General features: G+C 33.2%; 3 protein-coding genes and 1 long non-coding RNA gene across 5 annotated transcripts; 2 read left to right on the top strand and 2 right to left on the bottom strand.

Annotated features, from left to right (window-relative positions):
- Positions 1 to 2089: 2089 nt before the first annotated feature.
- On the bottom strand, positions 2090 to 5440 carry LOC104825047 (putative glucose-6-phosphate 1-epimerase). Its single transcript, XM_010557296.2, has 9 exons — positions 5062 to 5440; positions 4835 to 4952; positions 3798 to 3872; positions 3655 to 3711; positions 3384 to 3547; positions 3158 to 3292; positions 2896 to 3052; positions 2706 to 2805; positions 2090 to 2551 (listed from the first exon to the last, which is right to left on the bottom strand). Exons 2-9 carry the CDS (start codon positions 4943 to 4945, stop codon positions 2382 to 2384), a joined length of 969 nt encoding a protein of 322 aa, XP_010555598.1. The 5' UTR covers positions 4946 to 4952; positions 5062 to 5440; the 3' UTR covers positions 2090 to 2381.
- A 2188-nt stretch (positions 5441 to 7628) lies between these two features.
- Positions 7629 to 9739, top strand: LOC104814871 (V-type proton ATPase subunit E1-like). Its single transcript, XM_010543092.1, has 6 exons — positions 7629 to 7858; positions 7957 to 8057; positions 8443 to 8599; positions 8802 to 8998; positions 9172 to 9271; positions 9492 to 9739. Exons 1-6 carry the CDS (start codon positions 7757 to 7759, stop codon positions 9531 to 9533), a joined length of 699 nt encoding a protein of 232 aa, XP_010541394.1. The 5' UTR covers positions 7629 to 7756; the 3' UTR covers positions 9534 to 9739.
- Positions 9740 to 9835: 96 nt separating this feature from the next.
- Positions 9836 to 11359, bottom strand: LOC104814855. 2 transcript variants are annotated; one of them, XM_010543083.1, is made up of 2 exons: positions 10976 to 11359; positions 9836 to 10855 (listed from the first exon to the last, which is right to left on the bottom strand). In XM_010543083.1, exons 1-2 carry the CDS (start codon positions 11290 to 11292, stop codon positions 10360 to 10362), a joined length of 813 nt encoding a protein of 270 aa, XP_010541385.1. In that variant the 5' UTR covers positions 11293 to 11359; the 3' UTR covers positions 9836 to 10359. The 2 variants fall into 2 exon arrangements, with proteins under 2 accessions (XP_010541385.1, XP_010541378.1); XM_010543076.1 differs by having other exon boundaries at positions 9836 to 11359.
- Positions 11360 to 18592: 7233 nt separating this feature from the next.
- Positions 18593 to 19906, top strand: LOC109116253. Its single transcript, XR_002023773.1, has 3 exons — positions 18593 to 19383; positions 19563 to 19618; positions 19744 to 19906. It is a non-coding gene; the product is annotated as an uncharacterized LOC109116253 (long non-coding RNA).
- Positions 19907 to 20411: the final 505 nt, after the last annotated feature.

Genomic DNA, 20411 nt, shown 5'->3' with positions numbered 1-20411 from the left:
TTTTTTTTATTTTGTATGTATGTATGTATATGCATATATATATATACATATATATGTGTTTATATATGTATATGTATATATAAATATATTTGTTTGTATGTATATGTATATATATATTTGTATAGATGTTTGTATATATATGTGTATGTTTTTTTATTTTGTATATATATTTATATTTTTATTTGTATATAGATATGAATATATATGAATATATATATATATATATACATATTGCTATTTATTTATTTTATTTTAAATTTAAAAAAAATCGATTTTTTTCATATTTTTTGGAATTTTTTAAAAATATGATGTGGCATGCTGATGTGGCAAAAAATCTATGTGGCGTGCCACGTCAGCCGCCACGTGGCGTGCCACGTCAGCGGTTAACGGACACTTAACACCGTTTTCGGATTGTGTAGGAAATTGCAGTTAAATTGGGTAGTTCGTGTATCAATTTGGCACATTTGATAATTTGGTGTAGTTTTTTGTCAAATTAAAAATTCGTGTAGGAAAAGGTCACATTTTGCAAAGTTGGTGTAGGAAAATGTCATTTTCCCTTTATTTTATTATTTTCCCAAAATTTAGATAGAGAGTTACCCAAATTTCATATCAGCTTTGACTTTTATGGTCAATGTTGGTACGTTTAGACTAATCGGTCCATTTAGAACTTATCAATACTAGTAACAGAAAGATGTAGAGATTTATATCCATATAATTACTACTCCTTTCTATTGGTATTATTGATATTAAATGTTGTTTAAGACTTTTATTTTTTAAAAAATAAATTCGATTCATGGTTTTAATACAAAATTTGTAAAGCAAATACCATTTTTTTTATCTTATATTCTAAAGATATCACAATTTCCAAAATTTCAAATATACAACATTATATATATTATATATATGTGTCTATGTGTGTATCTTTGGAAAGTATAAAACGATATTTTTCGGACTAACGAAATTATAAAACATTCATTTGCCATTTATACGGATTTTTTTTATGGAAGTATTCATAAAACCAAGACAGATAAAAGGTATGAAATAAGAATTTAAGATCGAAAATTTTATGCTTTTTTTCCTTTTTAACGTTTTGATTTTTAATTTATTTGCATTTAGTGTGTGTAATGAAGTTGCCCGAAATCTTTATTTGTACGATTAAATAAGAGAAATTGGTTTCATCATATTTTATAAATGCAATTTCAACGCACAACGTAACCAATCTTTGCATGGTCCTACGTATTAATGGAATTTATGGCCTATCATTATAGAGCCATAATTTCATTTCCCTTTCATAATTATTTTATTCCTCATCTTAAAGACCTTGTCCCCCGCCGTTATAATTATATTTTGATGGATCCAATGTTATTGAAGTAGTTGGTGTCATTATTGTTTTAGTGATTAATCGAATACTTGATTAAAAAACATATTAGATGATGATTAGTGTTGATTTTAAAATTGTAATAAATCGTCACAAATATTAAAATTAGTTTTTATATACTTTTACACTATAATGATCATAAAAATGGTAATTTTTATAGTTAATCCTTTTTGCTCTTTAAATAATCGAGTTGCAAAATAAAATCTAAATTTACAATGGATAACTTTTAATGTATGATCCCCGTCCGTATCAGAAATTTTTTGTTATATTTTGACATTTTACTGTCCATTGTCTTTTTTTTATAAAACATCAATTTCCTATATTAGGATTGTTAGTTTTAAATATATTTTAGTAAAATTTTAGAGAAGTTCAATGATTATTTGAGATATGAATAAAAAATAATTAAATATATTGGAAACAAATCATTTTTCAGTAAATTACAAATTACGAAGTACATTAATTAATTCATTAGCTTGATAACCAAAAGATGATAGTTTACAATTTACATAAAATGTAACCGAACAATCTTAATAAACATTTTATTTGTGAGATTATATACGAAAATGATAAACTAAACAAATAAAGTGAAATGCCATATGGGGTTGTCTACCATTTATTCAACAACATGATTTTGATTTATCAAAAACTGCCAATTTACGAATTGTCAATCCTCACGTACATATAATACATTTAATAGAAGAAAAAAAAACATATACCCGAAAATGAGTTTTGTTGCTTCCTCGTTGGTTTTGCTGGTTTGGAGTTATCACAACATCTACTTGGCCTGTATATTATATGGTCACTACTTTTAACATTTTTATTACAAAAAGATTCAAACTTTAGGATATGGTCACTTGCTAAAAATGGTGGGTGACCATCCAAATCGTCCTTCGAATTTTATTTTTCGATTTGGCTGAAAAATCAGACTGCTGTTTACTAAAAAAAAAAGAATTAGAGGGAGAGGGAGAGATTAAACCGGGGGTAGGATAACCGGTTCCGGTTATCAGGTTGAAGGAATAACAGAGAGTTCCAGTTTGCCGGTCCATTCTTCGCCCGGTTTCAGGGTGATGGGTTTCTCAATGGCTGCACCATCAACACACAGCATACGCTTGTACTCCTCATCTCCCAAATCCCCCAATATTTTCGATTTCTTCTCCCATGGATTCCATACCACTGCCCATTAACAACAGAAAATGCATTTCGGTTAATGGGTCGGTTAAGGTTTGGTATTAGCAAACCAGTTTAGGGGAGGATGCATTTCAGTTCAGGCAAGTCCTAAACCAAACGGAAGGCATTTGAGAGTAAGAGAAGGAAGATCTTTCTTTACCAACATCGGGTAGCCCTTCTTTCTTGATGAGGAAAGTCCGCTTTCTCTCATGGTCAAATACTGCAACGACATCTTTAGAACTGATATACACTCTGTCGACCTGCACTCAGTTTTAGCCAGCAATATTCAATCCACGTGGTTTATTTCTATATATGGAAACAAACATAAGTCCATGTTATGAACATATCACCTTGAAATACGTTCTTGTCGTCTTTGGAGGTTTGTGTGATTCATCATGCCACGTGTTGTGCCATATATTTAGAAAATACTTTTCCCATTGGAACCGCTCCTTTTCAAGTAAGTTGTCAAGATAGTCAAGAGTTTCCAACCCTTCAATCCTAACTTCACTGGTGAAAACCGGAAACGAATGTTGGATTTGGCAGATGAAATGCAAAGTATGATAACTTAGCCTTTACCCCTTTATCCAGAAAAGAAAAAAACTTGTCTTTTACCTGATATCAGATATGGAGAAGTATGTGTGGTATGCAATGGAAAAGCTAAAAGGCTTGGAATTTATATTCCTGACTCGGGATATCAGCCTTAGGTTCCCATCCGATGCCAATGAAACCCTCAGGTGAAACTCAAAACTGAGACAATTCCAACATCATCGATCATTCCGAGTGAGATCTGACCAATCAACAAATTAAAAATGTATATATAGTTTCGTGGCAATCGAACCTGTGAGGCCAAATCCTCAAATCTTCATCAGACGGCTTAAGTACCAAATCGACATAGGTTTTGTCTGTTGGATCAAACGAGGGCAAAGGAGGCGGATCTCTTTCCACAACCCAAATCTTGTTCCTTGCAAACCCATGTTGCTCAAGTGATCCCCGAGTTCCAAACTTTTCGGAGTTAATCAACCCAATTCACAAAATAATCAGAACCCATATACTTACGTCCAAGTTCATGGAGAAGCTGGAAATATATTCTTGTGATGCGAGAATGGTACCTGAGGGAAACATATAGGGATTCCTCCTCGTACTGGATGTGGTGGCTTAAAGACAGCCTGAAACAATAACATTATTCTGCTTCATCTAATTCTGGAAAATGTTATGAATGGAGTTGGAGAAACACCAAAACCAAATGATATACCTTAGAGCTTGTGAACAATAGTTCATCACCACGCTCATTCTTCCAAGAAAGAACTTGCGCACCATGTAAGCTTATCTGAACAAAGCATCAAACCACAAAATCTGCAGCTATCAGCTTCTAAAATCATCAACTAAGACAGTTCAAGTAACAATAGCTTAGTCAAGAATCGTGAACTTGGCCGTGAAGTTCCAATAGCTTATTCAAGGACTGAAACCTAAATCTTAGACTGGCGGAAACATAAAAACCGAGATTAGGTCCTCAACCATGAAAAGATTGCAAGAGAAAGCCCATAGGCTATCATTTTCTAAAAACAGAAATGCCCAGATTTCCCTGAAGACCAAACCTAACCTGAAAACTTGATCATAACAATGACTTAGGTCAACTTTTCAAGAAGGATCAAAACCAAGCTCTAAGGTGAACAATTCTAATTCGGGTTTCACACGAAACCACGTTCCCAAGAGTTTTCATCTGATTATCCTCTACTAATCATGAGATTTGACGACAAATACAATCCCATGAATCAAAGAGACCGAACTCTCCGGCCAATCAAATGGACGAGAAAGGTCTTAGCGCTCTGAGATCACCCGCTTATAAGTTTTGAGCATCCAAGAATTGTATTACCAATCCTTGAAACATTCATAGATAAGAAAATTGGGCTTTAAATCATCACAGTTTAACAAAGATATTAAGAGATTCAGCAGAGGTAAAAATCGAACAGTTGGCGCAGGAAAATCCAAGGATCAGATATCGAATTATTCACTAGAAAATTTCACCTCGAATCTGAAATCGGAGAATCAATACGATTTCTTTACACTGCAACACCAACTCTAAATAAAGCCACCAAATTTTTTGTTCCAGAGGCGGCAAACATAAGAGATTCGGGTGAGGAAAAACATCGAACAGTCGGTGTGGTGTACGAGGATCTACGATCACTTTCAAGAACCTGAGAATCAGATTCCGAATCCTAAATCGAAGAATCACGAAGTCCATTTCATCTCATTCCTAGAAAAAGTAGGTGGGAATGAAGATGCTCTCACCTTTACAGAAGCTCCTTTGGGATTCCGGAGCAGAATCTGATCGATTCCATTCCTGTCCTTGGCGAAGTCAACGAATGGTCTCCGAACAGCAACGGCTCCGGACGATTCCATTGTGAACCTACGAAACAATCGGGCGTATACCCACGATTTTGACCAGAAAAAGGGCAGAGAAATCACGAGAGAGAGCTCGTGAGAAACTTTCTTGTGAATCCAGCAAGAAAACTCACAATGTTGTTCTTGTGGATTGAAACCGAAACCCCAACCACCTGTTCAACTGTTAAGTCCCTTTCCTCGCCGATAAAGTCGCAAAAGATGTCCAGAGAGGATAAAAAGGAACACGAAGCAAACCCTCGTGAGGCCGAAACTGAAACGGAAGACCCTGGAAAATCACCCCAAACACACGTTTTCCGGGAAAGAAACACCTAATTTTTCCCGGAAAAACGACGAACACACTCAGACTGGGATCTGGATCGTAAGAAATTTTCTTGGGAGAAGATTCCGATGTATGCCCGTGAAGAGGCGTATATGTAAAGACGGAAGGAAGAAAGGGATCTTGGGTGTCTTTTTGGGAGAAAATATCACAACTTTGAAAATTGGAAAGAGACTCTGTTGAACGGATTAACGGATAATTTCGCCAGGGGATCATCTACTTGTGAGGTTAATTAACTGTTTCTTAATTAATCTGGTCCAATCTTTATATTTTGTTTAGATTTGTATTGTAATATTTGATCTGATTTGTAAAATCAAATAAGTAAAATCCTAACTAAAAAATTAAACATATTTTTGCCAAAAAAATCGATCAGAAATTATAAACATTTCGAGAAATTTCATCATTTTTTTTATAATCATCACTACGTAATTTGGGTATAATTTATTTAAACCCTTTTTTGTAATTGATATTATATAAATCATTCACTGTAACGTTTAAATAACATTCTGATTAGCTATTTAATCAGGTAATTAATATAATTAAACCCAAAAAGAAATGACAGCTGGCAATCATGAACGGTATGGGGATGGGCGGATCTAGACATGCCGCCATGATTAACTGAATTAACTACCTGTACACGCATGGAGGGAATAATTAATTGCTTTTGCTTCATATTTTTTAGGTAATATCATTTTTATTTATATTATCTGCCTTTAGACACTATACTATTTTAAGAAAACAATATATTTAGTATTCTAATTTATATTTTTAAGTAGGGGTGACCATTTCGGTTATTAACCGAATAACCAAGCCGAACCGAACCGAATAAGACATAACCGTATCTGAACCGAACCCGATATCAAAACCGAACGGTTATGATTTACTTAAACCCGAAAAACCGAAACCGAAACCGAACCGAACCGAATAAAAAATAACCGAAAAAACCGAGAGAATAACCGATATTTTCTTTGGAAAATTGAACTTTTTACCAAAACCGAACCGAACCCGAACCGAAAAATAACCGAACCGAACCGAACCGGAATTTATATAAAAACCGAATGGTTATAGTTTTTCTATAACCGAAATAACCGAACCCGAATATAACCGGACCGAACCGAACCGAAACCCGAATTGGCCACCCCTATTTTTAAGTAGTGATATTCAAACTTTTTATTTTTATGAACCGACCACCAAATTAACCATATTGTATAATTAAAAATATATTAATATATAGATATTGACACGATGGTGGGATGTTACAATTAATAAAAGTGCCATAACAACACATAAAACAGATACAAATAAAACTAATTTAATTTAAAACAATGTTATTTTGTTTAATCTATTATAAAAATAAATCCTTTTTTAATGTAGAATTCACGTGAAAGATAAGGCAACATTTCAATTATATATATATAATGAGTGTATGTATTATCATACAACATTTTAAAATATGTACACGAAAATATATATATATATATATATATATATATATATATGTGAGTGTATGTGTACAAAAAATATGTGAAATAAAATGCATCTCTTTTTATATGTATGAAAATGAAAATTATACACTTACGCCCGACACGTTGAATTTATTTTTGAAATAAAAAATAGAAAACTCATTAATTTGACTTGACGAACGGTCCAAAAAAGGGCAATAAAGGTTGCCAACTTTCTTTGATTTGGGGCTTTGTGGTGTTTGACAATGCCTTGTCAACTTGGAAAGGGGATGCGAATCCAACAAACATGACGTACTTATGTATTAATCTTCCTTTCCAATAACAAAACATTTTGAATAATTCACTCTATACATATATATATGTATGTCATGTAATGCGTGTATGTATGTCATGTAATGCATGTATGTATGTATGTATGTATGTAATGCGTGTATGCATGTATGTAATGCGTGTGTGTGTATGTATGTATGTATGTATGCATGCATGTATGTATGTATGCATGTATGTATGTATGTATGTATGCATGTATGTATGCATGTATGTATGTGAAATAACAAAGTAAGTTTTTCACCTATATCATTTATATGGACGTACTACTAAATGCGTTAACTATAGCATATAAGAATGATGAGGTATGAACAAACAATGCCCGTAATTAGTATGGTTAATCTTTATTACTTGTATTTACATTGCATTATTATTATTATTATTATTATTATTATTATTATTATTGGGCCTCGGGTTGCCATTGCTTGGAGAAGAAAGGCTTGGGCCTTCGTGCATAATGTAATGTCCTTTTCTTTTAGACGCCTTGACGTTTGCCTTTTAGCTTGAACAACTGTATCCCGTTTTTTGCTAAATTCCATGAACAACTTGAAATCGTTACTCTTCCCCACGTTGAGAAAACTTCCCACCCACGTCTCTCCCTCCCGTCTTCCTCCTGTCGTAGAGAAATCTCTCATTCTGCGCTACGAAGAGATATCTCTGCAATCTCCGAAGAGTAAACTACGGAGAAGATCTCTGGAGAAGATGAACGACGAAGATGTCTCGAGGCAGCTCCTGCAGATGGTGAGGTTCATCCGCCAAGAGGCGGAAGAGAAGGCCAACGAGATCGCCATCGCCGCCGAAGAAGTACGATCGCATTTTTTTTTTATCATTTGTTGTGCCGGTCGGTAAAATGTGGGCTGGTTTTATGACTCGGATCAATCCCGTTATTTGAATCGACGCAGGAGTTCAACATCGAGAAGCTGCAGTTGGTCGAGGCGGAGAAGAAGAAGATCAGGCAGGAGTTCGAGAAGAAGGAGAAGCAAGTCGAAATCCGTAAGAAGATGTGAGTTTCAGTTGATTAATCGATCGATTATTTCTCCTAATTTCAGTATTATTTAAGTTGGATCGTCTTTGGATCACGGCATCTCTGCCATTGAAACTGAGGAATGCAGTAGCAGTAGGCTTAGGGTTTAGTCTGGTTTAGTTCCTGGAGATTACTGAACACAGTTCAAGCACTCTACATCACAATCTTCCGGGTTTGACACTTATTATTTTACTGGGTTCCTCCCATTCTCCATTGAAATACCGAAAACATTGTGCATCTCTTATTCTGATCACAGCTGAAATTTTTATGTATTCTTCTTTTGGATTCTGATTGTGGAGATAACACTGACTTTCTTTTAGAATCGAAATGTAAAGTTGAGATTTTGTCTTTCATACCTGTCCAGTGAGTACTCAATGCAGCTGAATACTTCAAGGATCGAAGTTCTCCAAGCACAGAATGATGTAGTCAATGCCATGAAAGATAATGCATCAAAGGAGCTTCTGAACTTGAGCCGTGATGTCCATACCTACAGACGGCTTCTGAAGGATCTGATTGTTCAGGTTAGTAAAAACATGATCAGATTCATTAGAGAGCCTCATAATTGATGCTACTGAATGATTTTTAAATGTCAAAAACTTGATGTTTCTTTTTTGTGCTTGAGGATGTAATTACTTCATGGGTTTTCTCGTTCTGAACTTTACAGGACCGAATCATTTAAAACATTCTGCGGCCTTTTACAGATTTCGGTTTCAATTGTTGCAGTGTTTGGTTCGGTTGAAAGAGCCTTGTGTCTTGTTGCGTTGTCGGGAAATGGACTTGAGCTTAGTTGAGTTCGTGCTTGATAACGCAAAGGATGAATATACTGCAAAATTCAAGATCCATGCTCCAGAGATCATTGTGGATCACCAAGTTTTCCTTCCACCTCCTCCTAAACACCACCATTCTCACGGTCTCCACTGGTAAATCTCTCTCTCTTTGTCTCCATGTGCAAGAAACAACGAACCAAAAACCAGAGAACTGAAAAAGGGGAGGAAAAAGAGACGCGTTTGGATGCAAAAATAGATATTTGCTCAAAACATCGTTGCTATAACTTGATGTATAAATGATAAATCTATGGTTTTATGTTTTGTAGTTCTGGGGGCGTTGTGATGGCATCTCGCGACGGGAAAATTGTGTGTGAGAACACACTTGATGCGCGTTTGGATGTCGCCTTCCGTAATAAGCTCCCAGATGTAAGTAACTTCTCTTATTGTTCCATCATTTGCAAAGCCATGCTTCTGTTTCTGTTTTCTGTAATAGCCACTTTCGTCGGGGGGAAATCGAAGAGAGCAGCATGCTAATTGCCTTTTCTGATACACAAAAGAGATCTAAAACTGTTTACGAAACTCTCAAAAAAAGAAACTTTCTCATCCTCGTTTCTGAAATTTGGACATTTGCATCTTTTGAATGCAGATCCGTAAGTCATTGTTCGGCCATGTTGCCGCTTCTTTATGATCATCAACCATGCACATGGGAGTGAGTCATCTGCATAACTCCGGAACTCATTCGATTCGTTTCTTGAGATGTGGTTATGGGTATATAAATAAATGAATGGATAAACCCAATGAAGAACTTGTCGAGAATGTCTCGTTTTCTTCTCCAATTTTTGTTCAGTGTACTTATCTGAATCTTGTGTTTGATGGGTATCTTTTTGAATGTAACGTTTCTCCTGCAAATTTTCTCGTTCTTTTTTCTTGCTTTCCGCAAAAGCGTAAGAACGCCGTTTCCAAATGTTTAGAACTATGTGAATGTGGTGAAAGTACCGGTGCTCTGTACCCCAAAATCTCACCGATCATAGTCGCCATAAATAAATGCGATGAACCAGGGGGAGAATCCAGAGACAGTCGAGTTTCAGCTTGCATCGGAGAGGACTTACAGTTGGACGAGGTGGGCGGAAACATTGATCGTGGAGAAGGCTACCTTCTACTAGAAGACGTCGGGAAATGGAACGTGGAGAAGGCTGCCGAGTGACTGAGGGCCGAGTCAGCTGAGCTGCCGCCATGAGGCTACTGAGGAGCCGATCATTTAGGGGACCGTCCTCCTTCTTGAAAACAGGACGTGGTTCATGTCAGGAAGGGCAACGAGTGCGGGCTTTGTGATCGGTGATTGGAACGACTTCATGGTCGGAGACGTGATCCAGTGCTTGGAGCAGAGCTGTAAGGACTGACTGCTGAAGAACCCTAGAACTGAGTATACGGTTTTTTTTTTAAGTGCTTCAAAAACTGATATATAATCTCAAAAAAGTGAAGAGCTTTGTTCATACAGACATCGTATATAGAACTTAAGCGGTTTCAATGGCAGATTCAGGCAGAGTTCTTGTGACAGCTGCAGAAGGCATTTTACTTCCACCGACCCATCTGCTTTGAAAGACTTCGCCATCATCTGCTTCCCTCTCCATCACTTGAATCTTCTTCGATCTCAAAACCCTAATCCCCATTACCACCACATACCCTATAAACCCTAGCATTCCTAACCCTAACACGAGCCCGATTGCCCACAACCACCTTAACCCACGATTCTTCTTCTCCTTCTCATTCCCTTCCAATGGCTCAACCACCGAATAATCGCCATGGCGGGAGCCGTAACACACACCTGGCAACCGCATTCGGCTCATGTAAACCGGTTCGCCGCTCTGTGATTTGTAGCTCACGCATCTGACTCTAGCCAGCATTTTCTCATCTGGGTCCTCGGCCAACTCCTCAAACTTAACTTCTATCGGCTTCTCTGTCCTGAGACTGATCTCTCTGACATTGTCTGAATCCGACACATCCAAAACCCTGAATCCCAAAACCGAAGTCACTAACCGGTAACCGGAAACCGTATACCAATGGTTAGACCAGTTTCCCAGATCTCGATACACTACAGCTACTCTTCTCGCTGGAGGAACCGAAACTGACCTCGCCGGTATTACAAAGTCGCTGAACTTAGCTCCGGAGTTCCAAAGGGTTTTCCCGGTGAGGCGGACGACGGAGACCTCGATGCCGGAGAGATTTCCCGGTAAGTTTGCCCGGTACAGAGCACCGGTATGGTTATGGTGCCGGCCGGTTAAGGCCCTGAGGGCGAAACTCTCGAGGGATTGGTCCAAGGAATGGTGTGACGTAACATTGAGGATTGTCGTAGAGTTGAAGTGGACAGAAGACGATGAAGATGATGAAGACAAAGTGGTGATCAGAAGAAACAGAACACATTCACAAGGGATAGACATTGAGTTCATGTTTTGATGTTTTTTTTTTTGGTCTTTAGAAGAAGAAAAAAATCCTCTTCGAATAGAGTTTTGCTTAATAAAGAAGTGAGAGCTTTGATGAGATGTAGGCCCGGAAAGAATCATATGATATTATAACCTCCACCAAGTCTTAAGAAATTTGTTCTTCAAATAATGACATTAAAAATATAGAGAAATTACCCCACAAACATAAATCTTTTTCAATGGAAATATAAACATAAATAAATGGTATTTTAAACCTTGTTAAACCTCATCTTGTTTAATCCTTTTAAATTGAATACTCAAATATGTATGTATATATATATATATATTATAGATCAATCCTTTCACGGAAGATGGTTAGAAATTTTATTTTGATACATGGTTTCCTAACATATATACGAGTTTATAAGCAAAATCTTTTTATGCTATTATATATACACACACACAATAGTAGATTGATTATCATTTGTTACCTACAATTTTCAATATTAATATGAATGTGATTTGGGATAATGATCAGGATGTAAACGCATGCTTAGAAAAAGTGCCTTGAAGAGTGGCGAAAATCAATGGATCATGGCGTTGATACCTCTCTCTCTCTCTCTCTCTCTCTCTCTCTCTCTCTCTCTCTCTCTCTCTCTCTCTCTTCACTGCCAAAACTCATCATTTCTACACTCCCCAAAAATCTTGACAGTACAAAAAAAAGTTTAAATATTTCAATTATATTCACATTTAAATAAACAAAAATGTCTTTGTATAATACTTTAAAAAGACAAATTAGAAGTGACTAATCCACATTTTGTATAAAAATTTCTTATATTCATATAATACTGAATTTGAAAAAAAAAAAGACATGTAATGTTCAAAACATTTGCTTTTAATTATACCGGATTTGAATCAAATTTCATATATTTGTTCAGTTTTAGAATTTGGGCTCTTAGAAAATTGTCATTCCGCCACGAGGCCGAACATAAAAGAAGAGATGAGCCCATATTTTTTAAACTTTAATGGGCTTTAAATATGGCCTTCATCAGGCCCAATTCATATATATATATATCGTGTACGGTTCAAGGATTTAGTATCGCTAATCTAATGTTCATAATTTTATATATTAAACATCTATAATAAGTTTGTAATTAATATTTTTTTGGTGGGATAATTAATATTTTTTATCCATAGATTAAAAAAGTTGACTTAAAAATGAAAATACATGAATCTTGACAAATTTTAATGTACCCATATTTATAAACTTAAAGAATTTTAGGTTTATACACACACATATATAATGGATATATATACACACAACACATCTATTTGAAAAAAAAAGACTACAAACAATCAGTCGTTTTTTTCTTCCTTTTATAATAATTAATTTACTTAAAATATATTTAAATACGTTATTAGCTTATATTTATTAGCATATGCTCGTTTTTACTTTATTTCAAGCACAATTTACTTATAATTTATTGTTATCAGAATATTGTAATTCATTTTATAATGAACGGAATATTTATATAAAAGCCAGAGAAATAATAATATGATGCAAAGCAGAAACAGATTCATTTATAATGTAATAAAAGGCATTAATATATGCCCAGACAATGTGAATCTATGCTTTTTTTACGTCCAAAGGTCTAATTTGAAAGATCAGTTACAATCATCATTACTGATTTCATTTCAAATGATTAATATACGAAGGTTTTAAAATTATGAATGTCCTTTTGTTTGTTATATAATAAGAAAGTCCCCTATTCGAGGATTCATTAAATTTGTTTATATTTGGAAAAAGAAAAAAGAAATTCTCATTCTTTTATTCCAAACTTCAACATAGAATATATACACACACACACATATATATATATATATCAATGTTTAAATTGTAAATTAGATTTTATTGATATATATACATACTCTATGATTTTTATGGCTCTCGTTCGTACTTATACTTTGCAAAAGAATAAGCAAATCATTTAATGTTTTTAAAAAATTTGTTAATATATTGTGATAATGGTTGTGTGTGTGTGTATATATATACTACAATCATATTCAAAGAAAACAGAGTAGAGATAGTAATATATACATATATTCGTATACATGGTATATATATATAATAGTGATTGAAGAGTCATGTCAATTGATGTGAAAAAATAGGGAATCATTTTGGAATAAAAAAAAAGAACAGAACAGGTAAAAGAAGCCATGACTTGTGCGTTTGCGTTTTCACTGCAAGAAAAAAGCGTTCACGTCCCATCCCCTCCTTTCTCTTTTCTTTTTTCTTTTAAAACATTTGCTGCAATTTCCCAATTTTATTATTTGAATTTCAATTTCCTCATCATCACTTCTAAAATAAGATCTATTACAAAAAATAATCCAGCAGATCTTATCGGGGCTAAGTCGTCTTTTACAGATTCTTTTAATTCAATTTTCGACTATATATAGATCAAAGCGTTATATCAATGTTTTGTGGTATAGAAATTATAATATTTTTAAAATAAATCAATGTATTTTTTACGGTTTAAATAGTCTATTATCTGAATCAATATTGAGAAAGCATTTATGCAATATTCCGTAATTATTAAGCTTTTAATTTCAATAAATTCTTAATAAGTTTGTAGTCATTTATTTTTTTTTTGTGTGTTTTAATTTTGAAGCAATACATTTTTCGTTGAAAAAGTTTTTTTTTTTTGGTGATGATCACAAGACTACAAGAGGACTCAAGTAAGTAACAGGGCCCTCTATAGAGGCCATGGAATCTTGACAGTTCTGTCTCCCAGCTTTGTGTTCTCTTCTTCATCCTCTCATTTCTTTTATATATATATGTATATATATATATGTATATATATATATAATACATATAATCCGAACATAACACTAATTATTTCTGCCCATGTTGGGAGCAATTTTCTTTTTTGTGCATAGCCAATTATCATAAGAATGTTACATGTTTTGATTTGGTTGTACAAAGCCAATATAATAAATTAGAAGATTTAAATACTTTTATATAACTTGATTGGTTTTTAATTAAATTTAAAATAAATATAAGAATAACTGAAAACAAAATAAAACTAAGAGCTTTTCAAAATAATATGTTCTTATCAAAAATTCAATCTGAATAAATTACAATTTGATATAGAATAAAACAAATATATTTTTTAATTGAAATTTGGAATACAAAAAAAATAATGGCAATCGTGAAAAAAAAATATTTTAAGATAAATACTTTTTAATAACTATAAATAATCCAAATAATATATATATATATATTGCGTACGTGTACCCATTATGTTGGCCATCGGCATCAATGGCAAGAAAGACCTGCAGATAATATGATTCAAGTTTCACGGATCAGATTTTTAAATTATTCGTTTGGAATTTGTGATGCGAAATATGCATTATTTTGTATTTTTTTTCGTCTAACCTGTCTATTTTATATGATAAGTTAAATGTTTTTATAAAATAAAAGTAAAAATATTAAGAAATAAGTAAGGAATAAAGAAATATTGGAAAAAATAAGAAAAATGTGTTGAGACAGCTGTAGAAGGACAGTGTCAAATCATGGGACAACCCAATTTGTCCAATAAAAGGAATTCGAATCCTTTTGTCTCTTCCATTTACCAGTGGTTTTTATTATAATTAATTTCGATCTCTTGTTAAATATTTTTTGGTATGGATTTTTTTTTCTTTCATAGTCATTTGCTTCCATATACTTGATTAATTATATTTTATAAAATATAAAATATATTCTAGGATAAATGAAATACTTCTCCATTCCCAACTAGTATAGATGAATGATGTTTCTCCAAGCCAATAAAAAAAATATATATATATCACTGAATGAATTTCTGCGGATTGTATCCATGATTAATATAATATGGACCGCCATGCCGCGTTGGGCCTGTACTTGAAATTTGCTGTAATGAACTTATAGTATTTTGAATCAAAAAATTTCAAACACTTCGTAAAAATAAAATTTAAAAATAGAAATGATGATGATTGGAGCATGAGTAAACATTAACTTTCTAAGCGAGTTGAAAAGAAAATTAAGAGATGATACGTTGATTAACAACGGACCATGGGGTTATGTTCAATGAAAAACTATAAGAAAAAATATAAAATAATATGAATAATATATAATTATACATGAAAAAGGGGGGGTTGTACCAACAAAGAAATGATGGAGGAGGAGAAGAGTAGAATAAAGATTAGATGGGCGGATGGACAGCTGAGGAAAAAGTTTTGATTAGACTAAATATTTTTTTTTTGTGTAGCTTATAACAAAATAAAAGCTACCAATTTTATGCAAGTAGGCCTTCTTTTATTATTTTTATTTTCACATATTTGACAAGACGATAATTTTCAGTATGCAAGCATCTGATGTGATCTCCCCAGAGAGCTTATTATAATATAATATAATTTTCCGAATATATATATATATACACACATAGATATAGATTGCTTGGTGGCTTACATATGTTGCGATGAAAAATAAATTATTTTTTGCGGGGAAAATATGTTTAATTCATGTCCATTATCTACCGAGTCTATGTTACCGGTCACTTCGTGTTTTTTCTGTCCCCTGAGTGCTCGATATATTTTCCAAAACCTAAAGAAAAAAGAATACCTAAAACCTAAAAACAAATTGAGAATATTAAAACTTTAATATAGATAGGGACTATATCGGGGTGCAAAAAAAATGATAGGGGGAATATCGTTCGTGACTATATAAATATATGTCAAGTAATGTTTATTTTGAGTCGATTATATAAAATGAATTCATATCTAATAAGATATAATTAAGTTTGAGTTAGAATGTGATTTAGAAACGAATTAAATATATATTTAAAATAATTGAAATAATTAACAGAACAAAATAATTAAAAACTTCATCTCTTCTCTCGAGAGGAAAACGTATTTCCGCTCACGTGTTTTCCACTTAACCTAAAATGATTTTTTTTCCGGTAAAGAACCTAAAATGGGTGTGAAGGATAAAAATATTTAATATTGAAAAGAAAATTAATTTCTGTTATTGTTAATTTGTTACATCAACTGCGTATTCAGTAAGACTTTAAGAATCGTTACAAATTAATAAATCGTTGTAAATACAAATTAATAATGTTAACTAGAAGTTAGCAAATTTAGATTGCTTAGTTTTGAATGGAGGAGAGCCGATTGAAATCTGACTGAGTTCAATTTGTTTTTGGTTTAATTTACTTTTAGATTCATGTTTATGAAATCCTACCCGGGCTGAATACGCTGAATTACATAAACTTCAAAGATGCATTGAGAAATATTTGTACATATAATATCAAATGGATATACACAACGCTAAAATTGCAGAGAATTCGTTAGCGACGATGGTCCCCGGTCTAGAAAACGTCATCTATTTTTTTTTTTCGATAGCTCGAGTATTTTGGGCCGAAGCCCAGACTAATCTCGGGATCGGAGGTAAGCGGGTAAATTCCTCCTCTCACGCTGGGACTCGAAAAAGGGCGAGACAAATCCATTTCACTAACTGAGCTAACTGGGTAACGTTACCTGTTTTTTGATGAATAAGATTATTTAACGAGATTAACATTAGCTAATAAAAGATTTCTTTGTTGCTAAACTATAAGGAACAAATTGTTATGCTTTGCGAAACCCTAAACCTAGTCTACACATTTTTATCCCATTTTTTCATAGGCTTCATAGTGATTCGGTTTTTTTCTTCTTCTAAAAGTCTAAACCCACATTTTCGACCGCTAAAATAAATAGTATGGTTTAATGATTGATATATAACTAATTTGGAGTATTTTTATTATTTTCTGAAATAATTTGTTGTGGTAGTAATGTGAAAAATCAGTGAGTAGTATCAACAATTACGTAAAAAAACTCATAAAAAACACAATTACGTAAAAAGATATTAGCCAGTTAATGCCAATACAATTAGCGTACGTAGAACTTTGAAACAATTTACTAATTGATAACTTTGAAAATTTTTATTAATAGATGTATTTTATATTTGATAAAATATTATATATTTATAGATGAGATTTCAATAAATTCATATATTTATTTGAAATTGTTTTTATTATAGTTTTATTAGTCTGTGGAGAAATATTCTATATCACTTTAATAAATTTAAAATTACTAATTGAATATATTATTTTCATATTTTTGGAAGCTATGATATGAATAATTTTAAGGATAAAAATTAAATTATCTCCTGTTCTAGCATTAAAAATGCAAATTACTTTTTTTACTGCTCAGTAATTCATTTGCAGAAAAATCAACTTCCTAATTCATTGAAATTTGAACGTGTACAATACAATGACTAAATTATATCTATAGTGCTGTAGCTTATAGAAACCTTAAGAATTGTATTCAAGTTAATGAACCATACTTAAGCAAAAAATTAAAACATAAGACCGTTGCTTTTTACGTATATACATTTGTACACACACATATACATATATATATATATATGTGCTTGTTCATTGTTATATTGTGTAAATCGAATATAGGTATTGTAGCTTAAAATAAAATAAAAATTTGAAATGGAAGGTAAAAAAAAAAAAGGACATGAGAATTGAGAGCCTTTCCTTTGTGTTGCAAAAGGGAAAACTTAAAATTCGTAAACCCTTTATTTAAAATACACGTAGCTCTGTTTCGCTATTGATTTTTTTTTTGACAAAAACGATATTGATTATTTGAGAAAAAATATATTTATATATATATTAAATTACCCTGTCAGTTCTTTTTTCCTTTTGTTAATTACTATATATTTGCAAGAATCGGTCATTTTGTATTGAGTGGTATTAAAAAAAATAAACAATTGTTAACGATTAGTGTGTGTATATATATATATTGTCCTAATAAATGGCATTTTTTTATAAACCATCTTACTATATAAAAGTTTCTATATTTCAGATTTTATTATTTGATAATTAGAAAATCTAATGGCTCATAATAAATGGCCTGAATATATTTATTCAATAAGTTTCAATCAAGCTGTGAGAATATTTTTAGAAAAAATAATGCAAAGTGATATGATAGATATTTATACCTTAAATGAGAAATTTATTCATATACATATATATAAAGTAGGATATTAGGCATTAAAAACATTTAAAGGTTATATAAAGAAATTACCCAATATAGACATTAAATTAATTGCAAGATCCTTTCATTATTATTTTATGTCCACGTTCATCTTCCCAATGAAGTTAATAAAAAAAAGGGCATATAATCAAACCTCATCAAAGAATTACAAATGAACTAAAAATGGTTCAAGTTTCGAGCTGTATATATACCCATCATCACTCTAACCCTTGTATCCAATGTATATTCCCTTCCATCTTCCTCATCACTTCTCTCTCTCTCTTCTCTTCTTCAGTTATCACTCGCTTTCTCGCTCTAAATCTCTCCACATACAGATATCATCAATAAAAACTTTTATTGTTACTATACGTGTTGGGATATGATCTAGGGTTTCGTTTTTATTCAAAAGTTATTAGTGCTGCATATTCTTCAATATCTTGTTTTTGCAATAGTTAGGGTTCTAGATCCATTCACACGGTATCCTTTTTTTTACATCAAATACATATTTATGCATACACACGCAGATGCAGTTGGTATTTGATTATTATTATTATTAATAATTATTATTTGGGAGAAACAAATATAGAGAGCTTCCTTGAGTCCATTCATAGGGTTTTGGTATGATCCAATTAGCTTCCGACTCATTCATCCAAATAACGAGTCGACAAAAGGAGAGTTAAACGAAGACCCGTTAGATGAATGAATGATGCGGAGACAAATTGGATCTTAGATCTTCTCTGATTGGACTGAAGGGAGCTCCCTGTTTTTTCATTCCTTTATACTTTATTAACCCTAGTTTTCCCTTTTCCCGTTGATTATTCTCTACTATCCATATATTCGTGCTTATATATTGCATATGTGTATATATATATATGCCCGTATAAATCTGTGCATACTCGAGCATGTTATGCGTGTTTTTTGGGTATGTATACGTTCGCTAACTAGCATCTTGTTTCTGGGTTTGCTTTTTTCTTCCAGAACGTTGATGGAGAACATTGAATCTTTTGGTCCGCCGGCCACTCGGTAATTTCAGTTTCTTCATGCATGTAGATGTACTGTATACATACGTATGAGTATATACACATCTCGAGATCACTAATTTTTCAATATCCTGCTCGCATTTTCTCGAGATCGCTTTCTCTGCCCGAATTTCTTTTCACACGAGCTTGAACTAATATGTTAATCCTCGTAATTTATATCAGATATCTGACAGTAAAACATATATGTCGGTCCATGAAAGGCCCTTAACCATACACTTGTGAGTAATCTAATTCCGTGGGTTTGCCCTAATCTTTGTTTAATCATGGATTACACCCTTGTAATTTTCTTTGAACCAAACAACGTCATTTTCTTGGCCTTTTTCTCTTTTTTTTTTTCCCTTAGGTTTTACAGTTTACAAGATGGGAATTGCTAGGGTTTTGCGTACAAGGAAAAAGGAAAAGAAAATACGGTCAAAAAAAGGGGGAGGAGAGGACAAAATCATGAGCTTTTTGCCTTCTTGGGGCGTGAGGTGGTGTTGCTGCCGCAACAAGTTCCCAGAATTTTCAATTTAAATAAAACTCATCATTGTTTTCTTATCTTCTTAACAAGAACGCTAAGGGTGATAAAAATCTTCTCTTATTCTTTGACCTTTTTTACCATTTCTCTCAGCATGTACGTCGCGATCTACGGAGGCATCGACGTCGATCGTTACACCATCAGATTTTGCGTCTCATAGTCATTAGATCTTACCGGTGATCATTCTCGCCGGGGATGAGTTTCTAGGTTGGAACATGTCCGTTGAGCCGTTAGGGAATTTCAGTGTGAGAGGCCCAACGTTGCTTCATCTCTGATTCGTCTTTTCTTCCACAATTGCTTAATTGAGATCTAATATTTCATGATTCTTTTTTCTGGCTTTCTCTGTTTTTCTTTTTCTGGCTTCCACAATTGCGCTTCCCGATTATGCCCTCCTCCCTCCGATGCAACTGCTCTTTTTTTTTTTTTTGAACGAATAGTTGTTTCTCTCTTGCCCTTTAAACGACTGTGTTTTGTCTCGCTGTCGGAAGAATTTT

Source organism: Tarenaya hassleriana, unplaced genomic scaffold (assembly GCF_000463585.1).
Source record: "Tarenaya hassleriana unplaced genomic scaffold, ASM46358v1 Cleome1, whole genome shotgun sequence".
NCBI lineage: Eukaryota > Viridiplantae > Streptophyta > Magnoliopsida > Brassicales > Cleomaceae > Tarenaya > Tarenaya hassleriana.
This window is presented reverse-complemented; position numbering and strand designations above follow the sequence as displayed.